Genomic DNA, 9,941 nt, shown 5'->3' with positions numbered 1-9,941 from the left:
TAGGCATCCCCAGATTTCTAATGTCCTGATCTATTGCCTTGGTGAGTAAAACTGACTTCAAAGAGTTGTTGAAATGAGCATTGACTCAATAAACTCACTGCATGGTATGTTTAAAGACAACCGCCATGTGAAGGTTAAACCCCTGTGAAGTGCGTCACTTGTGGCAATACAATGGGGCAATTATGCAGACAGGGTCAACATATGTACCAATGTAACACAAAGGACACAGATAAACAGGAGGAGACAGTGACCCCATTATCTCAGAGGTAAAAGAAATCCTTTCAGCCCCAACTCTATACAAAACGAAGATAACAATAACGGTTACTATACCGTTTTATTGAAACACCGTCTCCTCCGAATTACTGTTGCAGTTTTAAACATGTTTAATGTTGTGAATCAAAATAAATATGTTATGTTAAGGCAACAACACTTGGTTAAGTTTAGTGGAGCATCAAATTTTTAGTTGAAGGTTTGTTATGGTATTTACGTTTTGGACGTAAATTAGAATATATGCTCGTTTTTATCTTTTGGTTGCACTCGGGACACAAACAGAGGTCTCATAGTCCTGTGTTTGTCAGAAACCGTTTGTAATACGTCATAAATAAATTTAATCTGCGGGGAAAGTATGCTTCTCTTGAAATATAGTTAACAATGAAGTTTTTTCCTGTGGGAACATGATTTGTAGGAGACCAGGCTGTTTATTGTCTATAGATGAAAAGATCAATACCCCACTCATACCTGCATTGTTAATATGAAGCTACAGTCTGCTGCTAGTTAGCTTAGCATAGCATAAAGGATGGAAAAAAAAGGGGGAAACAGATAGTCTGTCTCTGTCCAAAGGAAGCTAAATTAATTTGCCAGCCCCACTACTGATCGCTAATTGTTTAATCCGTACAAAAAGTAAAGCCAGGCTAGCTGTTTCCTGTTTCTTTGTGCTACGTTTAGCTAACCAGCTAACCAGCTGCTGGTGGCAGCTTCCTATTTTGCTTATATATATATATATATATATGAGAGTGTAACAATCCTCTCATCTATAACTCGGCAAGAAAACAAATGAACACATTTTGCAAAATGTCAAACTATTCCTTTAATAATACCTCCGAAGCAGGGAGTACACGTGATTAAAGTGTAACATAATAATTAAGTAGCCGAAACGTTTTGCTTATAAATATGTGGTAATACTTTTGCTGATATGTCAGAAGGCCCACTTAAACTAAAATGTAACTTAAATGTCACAGTTTGCCAGAGAGGGAGAGAAAAAGGGCATACAGAGAGAAAGAAGAGAGTCAAGACATCCGTGTCTTCAGTTCTTTAAAGCAAGCGATCTCCCACTAGAGCAATATTCAGTTGAGCAGAGCTCCGCCACAGTATAATTTGCCTCTGATTTCTAATCTTTGTAAAAGAATGCGAGGCTAAGTGCCTTCCACAAATGCAGACTATCATGGCATTTCTTCAGGCACATTATGGACCAGAGTGATTAGAGAACTTAAAATGCAAAGGCATCCGTTGAAACTGAATGCATTTACAATCCCATTAAATATGGAATTGTGTCTGTGGGCCAACAGTAAATTTGAAATATCTTTCCCTGCAACAGTTATTTTTTCTTTTTTTTTTCTCATACACTTTCCATTTGCCGCTTGCTTTCTTTGCTCTGTTGGTGAATATGTTTGAGGCTGTGAATAATTTGCCACTAACTTTCATGGAACTAGCTGCACTCGACACAATTATTTAGCATTAATCATAAAACATGTTATCATGATTTTCTATCAGCAGCATGCAGAAATGTTTTTATGACATGATGATTTTGATAGTTGATTGCTTTAACCCTGAGTAAAAACAGTTGTAATAATTGTAACAAAGACATCAAATCAAATGTTAATTTAAAATGCAGCTTGAATTCAGAGCATGCAATGCAGTATTACAGCATCCTGTGAAAGTGACTTTGAGCTCATATTGAATAAAGAATAAAATATATTTTTTGTGTATCAAATTCTGCTTTCTGTGTTATTTTTATTTTTAACCATAGATCACTGTTGAGATGAAAGTCAGACATCCATGCAGCTTGACTATCTGACAGGTCATGAGCAGAAAATCCATCGTGGCAAAAACACCTGACAAAAACACAATTAAAACAACCATCTGCTAAATAACCTTCTCAACTATAAACAAACATTTGCTTATCATAAATTCACATAAACTCCGTGGCATCCCAGTTTAAGCTAACACTGTATTGTAGTATAATAATCCATCTATTACCGCAGCCATTTGACCTGGTTTAATGTAATCCAAAGATAACCGCCCACACTGAATCTATGATCACCTCTGTTCTCATTAAAGTCAAAATCAGCCTACGTAACATGTGGCTCTAAATTGAGCTGAGAGAAAAAACACGTGTTTATCAAACTGTTCATTAATGAACCACTCCAACATCGAATCTGACACCATCCGTTGTACACATATTATCACAGCTCTCCAGATTTCTTCTTTCTTCATTATTTTGATGAGTATAATAGTAAACCAGCTTTCTAATGCAATATAATTCAGTACAATATTTCAAGCATCATAGGAGAGTTGAGTTTGGAATATCTTTTTTTTCCTTTTTTGGTAATGATATGGTAACATGTTGCCTACTTACACAACCAGCAGATATGGAACATTCGCCTTCACTTGGAGTCATGTTTGTGTCCGCCTTACAAGTCCAATATTCACTCTCCACTTAGCTCTGTCTGGTTTTCACCAACTCCATAGAAAAACACCTGCCTCTCTTGCTGCTAAATACTCCACTATGTTCACCAGTTACTGTGTCTGTCTGCTGTTTTGTTGTTGTTGTTGTTGTTGTTGTTTTTTGCTCTAAATAGCTACCTGCATCTGATTGATATGACACTGAGCATGAAGCCAAAACGGTGCAGTTAAAAATGCTAAAACACACAACAGGGTCAGTTGATAATTCTCTGTCCCGTCACTGCTTGGAACATTTCGCATGTTCATTTGAACCATTGTTACTTATTAAATACTGCTTAGTGCAGCTTTTATTGTAACCAGTATTCTCACAAAATCCCCCTCAGTGTGCTGTTAACTCCACCATTTTTCTAAATTTCACCCTCAGTCAAGCACCTCCAAGTTTAACCGCTTAATGACACCACAAGTTAAAGAAAATTCCGCCCACTCAATCATGTTTTCTGACATGTTTTCAACGTATTTTAAAACCTGAAAACGTGTTCAGGTCCATTTGTATATTTCCCTTGAGTGGATAGTTTCGACAAACAAAATGTTAACATTGTGCTTCAAGAAATCTTGGCAGCCTTGGTGTGACTATAGATGAGTAGAAATATCTATTATTGTTTGTAGTTAGAGCAATTTTAATACTGGATATTACCTTATTGCTAAATATGATCTAAACAGAGTTTATTCTCTAAAGTGACAACAAATACAATCTGTCAAAGTTGTTTTTTCCATTAGCTGGAAGGCTTATACTGTAAAATTGTCCACCTACCTTTGTTGTTAACTGCAGCCTTTTCCCTTTTAATGTGTCTCTGTGGGCTTTTCACAATGTTTCGGATCATTATTGCTGTATTGTTAGCGTGGTGTTTCAGATTAATGCTTCAACCGTAGTACACTGTGGACTATATGGCTGACTAACGAAGTGCTCTGTGAAAAATACAAACTGTCAACAACTCTTCTCCACGCTCCATTAAGATGTACGGTATAGATGGAGGAGTAGAAGTAAATAGTCAGAGATAAATTGTGAGCAGAGGCCCCGAACATGTGACTTGCATCCAGATGCTAGGTAGTAGAACAATTATTCTCTGGGTTTCTATCCTATGTGGTCTCCACAGCAGAGGAAAAGTGCAAAAAACACATAATTATACGAGAGAAAAGAAACAATCTATCAAATCTAATAAGCTATGCTAGAGGTTGGACAGAGCATCAAAACAGAAGGGATGGGCATGAACACGTTTGGTAGAAATTAAAACACATCCTTAGTGAAGATTTATAGATTTATTTTCAATATGATCACGTTTCAAAAATGTGGGAAATTAGCTTAACCAGGGTTTACATAAACTGTGCCAAATACAACAAAATAGGAGCTTGTGTTGCAATCCAATACAGTAGTCTAATGTGCAAGCGAACTGTAGACTAGATCATGTGGTTGGATTTTGAGGATATATTATGGTGATATGGTATGTGTAGTGTCCCACCATTGCATTTGAGAAGATAGAACAAAAAAAATATGAAAAAGCACATGGACCTTAATAAAACCAGAACAACTCAGCATTACATCGCAACAGAAGCCATTGTTGAATACGCAAGTCCACAACCATGGGCGTAAATATATAGACTTTCTATAGAATTTGTTCTCCTTTTCAGCCACAAGAGCTTTAGTGAGGCTGGTCACCGGTGTTGAGCGATAAGGACTCCAGACATCGACCAATTCCACATGAAGGTGCTGGATAGGGCTGAGGTGAGGGCTCTTTTCAAGCCGATCAAGTTCTTCCACATTAAACTCTGTAAAACATTTCTGTTTGGACTTTCGCTTTGTTCACGGGGGCATTGTCGTGTTGAAACAGGAAATCCCTGCCAGAATGTTGAAGCACACTTTGGTCTTAAATGTCATTGTGCATAGTGCTGTCCACATACTTTTGGCAGTATGTAGTTGAATAAGGAACGTAAAGGTGCAATAGTGAGTCGCTCATCCTTATCACGGTGTTCTGAATGTGAATCTAATGTAATTCAGAACAGTTGGATATGTTTTCAGATTGGGGGGTTGTAGTCAAACCCCAGGAGATAAACATGTATTTGTAGCTTGCATATATATATTTCCCATTAACCAGGTGAGATGCTAAGGTGTATGATTGGAAAGATAAACAACCTCTTGATCTCATATATGAGAACATTTTGTCAGTGAGACTCCTGAAAATGTTCCTTTACTCACTTGCTGTTTTATGTGAGATGATCATTTTTTTAGTAAATAAAAGGTAAAAGAAAGAAACTGTATAAATGAATAAAATTATTGCAATACCAAGTGATCGATCAAACATCACTCCTCCCTCAGAAGTGCTGTGGATGCTTTTAATAATGAAGCAGGATTTTTTTTTTGTGTGTTTTTTTTGTGTTTTTTTTTTGTGTTTTTTTTCTCATCAGCTATACCTTGCTCAGCGCTGGTCTTGTGAGTGCACACACACACATTCGCAAATGAGCGCACAGCACACATCTGCTCGCGCTTAAGCACACTCAATAGACAATAAACTAAACATTAAAAGACGAAGAAATAGGCTTTTTCCTAAATAAAAACATCACTCGGTGTTGGCTGTAAAAAGACGATAACAAGTGCAGGGACTATCTTCAAGCAATGGCATATCTTTGTGCCCTTTTCTTCTATTTTGCAACTTCCTTCAGCGTACACTCTCAAAAACAGGCTTAGAGCTTTTTTTTTTTTCATGAGGGGGTATTTTTTTAATTCTAGAGCGAGGGATTGGTCACACTTTGTCTCATTAGCATGAGGAGCTGTATAAACCCCGCCACTGCAGAATTTTGAGCTGTGTTGAAGGCGAGGCAACAAGCGTATCTGACTGGCTGCGCGCAAGGAGCGAGTAACTTTCACTTCCAGCACAGTTCAGTTCATAAAAGTGGGAGCTTGTATGGAGAGCTCACTACGGAGGTGAACTCGTCTCATCTGTTCAGCGCACAATGAGGCTGCTTACCGAAGGAAGGATTACTACGAAGATGATAAAGGGCAAATGTATAACTTATTGGCACCGGTGGATTTTTATATTTTCAATCCATCAATTCGTATTTGCCTCACTGGCTGAGTCCGAGGGAAACACTATACGATACCAGACCAATGAGGAGGACGCATCAGGTACAGTCATCGGAAACCTTGCCAAGGACATGTCCTTGAGTCTGTCTCATTCCTCCAAGACCAATTTCAGGATGATGAAACAATTCAACGATTCATTCATCAGGGTGAGAGAAAGCAACGGGGAGCTCACTGTCGGGGAACGAATTGACAGGGAAAGAATCTGCAGACACACTCTACAGTGTCTCATCACTTTTGACGTGGTAAATTTCTCCAAAGACCGCTACAGATTGATTCACGTTGAGGTGGAAATAAAGGACATCAATGACAACTCTCCGGAGTTTCCAAACAAAGAATCTGTAGTGGAGATCTCGGAGAACGCAGCGGTGGGGTCCCACATCCCTTTAGACCCAGCTGCGGACGCCGATGTCGGGTCAAACTACATCCAAAGCTATCAAATTTCTGTCAACAGTCATTTTTCCATTGATGTGCTCCTGAGAGCGGATGGGGTTAAATATGCGGAATTGGTGCTAATGAAAGAGCTAGACAGGGAGACTCAGTCATCATACACCGTGGAGCTGGTCGCCACAGACGCAGGAAACCCTTACAGATCGGGGTCAACAAAGATAACTATCAAAGTGACTGACTTTAATGACAATAGTCCCGTTTTTGACCAGAATAGTTTCTCAGTCAGCCTGCCAGAGGACGCACCGGTTGGCGCTGTTATACTGGACTTAAACGCAGTTGACGCTGATGAGGGCTTAAACGGAGAGGTCGTCTACGGGTTCGGAAAACAGGTTTCTCATGAGATCCGAGAACTTTTCCAAGTGGATAATGAATCAGGTCGCCTGACGCTCAGGAGCACTGTGGATTTTGAGGACAAAAACACCTATGAGCTAGACGTGCAGGCGACTGATCTGGGACCCAACCCGACCCCTTCCGTGTGCAAAATCATAATTCACGTCACAGACGTTAACGACAATGTCCCAGAAATCAGCATCACCCCGATGACCTCCATGACGACAGGCATTGCATACATCAGCGAGGCGGCAGACAAGGACAGTCTGGTGGCGCTGATCAGCACCTTGGACAGAGACTCGGGTGTTAACAGCCAGGTCCACTGCACGTTATACGGCCACGACCATTTCAAACTCCGACAGGCTTACGAAGACAGCTACATGATAGTTACAGCGGCAATCCTAGACAGGGAGCGGATTAGTGAGTATAACTTGACGGTCATGGCGGAGGATTTTGGGTCACCTCCGCTGAGAAAGATCACTCAGTACACCATCAGACTCAGCGACGAGAATGACAACGCCCCTCACTTTAACAAAGCTGTGTATGAAGTTTCAGTGGCGGAAAACAACGCCCCGGGCGCTTATATCACCACGGTTGAGGCCAGTGACGCGGATCTGGGCAATAACGGCAAAATTGCGTACCGACTTGTGGACAGCGTTATCATGGGGTCCCCAGTGAACACCTTTGTTTCTCTTAATTCAGTCTCTGGCTCTATATATGCACTAAGAAGTTTTAATTATGAAGTGATGAAACTGCTAGACATACACATCCAAGCAAGTGACGGGGGGTCACCACAGCTGCAGGGCATGGCTGTCATCAGACTAAAAATAGTTGATCAGAATGACAACCAACCTTCTATCATAGAGCCACCCCTTTACAAAGGATCTGCTGAGGTTTTCCTGCCCAAAGATGCACCTGCAGGTTATGTGGTAACCCAGATAAAGGCCACAGATGCTGATGAAGGCATAAATGCACAGCTGTCCTATAAAATCACCGAGGGGGGACACCTGGGTTTCTCTATCAACAAAGACACTGGGAAGGTGCATGTGAGCCGACAGCTGACGTATGATCTCACAGACAATGTCAAAGTCACAGTCTCGGTCAGTGACAATGGATCCCCGGCACTTACCTCCACAGCCATTATACACTTCAGCTTCATAGAAGGAACTCTACCCAGTGTGCCTTCCTTGGCTCAAAATGGCAACGAGGAGCTCTTTGAATGGGACATGTCCATAGCCATAATCATTGTCCTGGCAGGGAGCTGCTCTCTCCTTCTGCTGGCTATTATTCTCATCACAACCATTTGCAGCCGCCGGAAAAAAGAGACAAGGGAGGGGGAGTACGATGATAAAGAAGACACACCGAATGTGGAGAAAGTGGAAAGTGGTCATGTTGATTCATTGATTTCAAATCACAAAGGCAAAGTGTTTGATGCCCATCCATTTCCAGAGAAACCTCCATTGGCCAGCAGCAACACAACCGAGACAGCCTGTGAGGATGGCAGGCAGACAGCAGGCATCTTCGACTCAAATAGCAAGGTGGTGGACGGTAAATTAAAGGTAAGTCATTATTTTTCAGAGATATTTTAAGTTTCTTTCGCACCGACTGTCGTTTTCTGAATTTGGACTTAAAATCTGTGTCGAATGTTTTTGTCTCTTCGCAGGGTTACTCAACGCTACCGGGATATGGGAAAGAAACAGTCAGACCAATAACAATATGGAAGGGTAATTCCTTCACAACAATCTCAGCAAGAGATCCACACATCAGTGGCAAAGACAGTGGAAAAGGAGACAGTGACTTCAATGATAGTGATTCTGACATAAGTGGAGATGCGCACAAAAAAGAATCGCCGCCGACAAACAGTGAGTGTCAAAAAAACAGTATGAGAAAAAATTATTACATGGAAATTCAGAGAAATAAGCCAAATTTGAGGAGGTGAAATCCATGCAGTGACATGCTCTCCTTTTTGTGGTTTATATGTACCGTACAGATTGTACCCTGTTACAATAATGTGGTTTCTAATGCACTGGACACATTATGATTGATCCTATACCTGGGCTCACTGAGGTCCTTCAGCACCAAACACCTTCAACCAAGTGATTCGGCAAATGTATTGGTATTACATCCTTACAGCCCTGCTGTTTTCCACAGGTCTCTGGGCATGTACAAGCGAGTGCAAAGTGTTGGGACACTCTGACCGATGCTGGAGCCCTTCAGCTACAAGGCCCAACACCAGCATGGCCTGCGGACCGCATCTGTCAACCTTCAACAAGACTGCCTCACTTCCCCGGAACACTGGAAGGGAAAACTACTATCCAGCTCACCTACCCAAAACCAACGGTCTACAAAGTGTCTACGAAAAAGTCCAACACCACGAATTTGATTATATACTCGTTGGTCCACAGACACCGGCCAGAATACAGGAAGCGGATGAGATGTCCATTCCAGAGTACACAAACTCTTAAAGATCAAACTTTCATCAAAAGGGATCCTGTCTTTATACTGTACAGTACTTTTGTCTTTATTGAATCTATGTTGGATTGTTGCAGTGTTTTGTAGTATGTCATGTGTCTTTTTTGGCTCATATATGACTGTTCATTGTATCATGTGTAATATGCAAGATTTTGTACATTAATAATATATTTTTCATAATGATTCAATGTAAAGAAGAATTTTATTATGAATTTTTGAGAGCATGTGTTACTATTTAAGGGGCATGACCTATGGACATTTAGGCTGAAATGGGCCTCTCTGCTGTGGAAAACAATCAATATGAAAGATTACCATGTTTGTGGTAGATTTTGTCACATTGTTGCACAAATAAACAGTTAAAAAAACAGTTTAAAGCGTGAGCTATCTGAGCTTACAGCTCTCAAATGTAATCTCATAGTTAAGTACAACCTATTTTCCTGAAGAAATATTCACAAAAGCACAGAGAATAACCTCAATTAGCCAACTGAATGCATTTTTATTTGCCTTAAAGGCTTATAAGCCACAGTAAATAAAATGTGGTCCTCCAACAAACACAGTTTAATTGACAGAAAGCATAAGCCAATGTCATATTCTTTTCATAACAATGTAGTTTATACTGGGCTGCCTTACTTTGCATACAAATACTATATTTCAAATCAAATGCTCTTACAATTACATATTTTTTGAAGGTCAAAGAATCCCCTCACCTTTTCTGATTGCCTCCCAGCTACCAATTATCTAAATACGTGCTTCAATCTGTTTCCAAGCAACAGCAGCACTGCACATTTGAATCTCTTTTCTTACTACGTTTCTTTTTTCAAAGTTATAATAAGGGTCGAGTAACCTTGGCTATGAAAGCATCTTTCTCCCATTG

General features: G+C 40.3%; 1 protein-coding gene across 1 annotated transcript; it reads left to right on the top strand.

Annotated features, from left to right (window-relative positions):
- Window positions 1–5,673: 5,673 nt before the first annotated feature.
- Window positions 5,674–9,060, top strand: LOC306703620 (protocadherin 8; the record flags this gene model as incomplete). Its single annotated transcript, XM_079169628.1, has 3 exons — window positions 5,674–8,154; window positions 8,259–8,457; window positions 8,747–9,060. Exons 1-3 carry the CDS (start codon window positions 5,689–5,691, stop codon window positions 9,058–9,060), a joined length of 2,979 nt encoding a protein of 992 aa, XP_079025754.1. The 5' UTR covers window positions 5,674–5,688.
- Between the last annotated feature and the right edge of the window lie 881 nt (window positions 9,061–9,941).

The sequence above is a fragment of the Pholis gunnellus genome (assembly GCF_910591455.1).
Source record: "Pholis gunnellus genome assembly, chromosome: 12".
NCBI lineage: Eukaryota > Metazoa > Chordata > Actinopteri > Perciformes > Pholidae > Pholis > Pholis gunnellus.
This window is presented reverse-complemented; position numbering and strand designations above follow the sequence as displayed.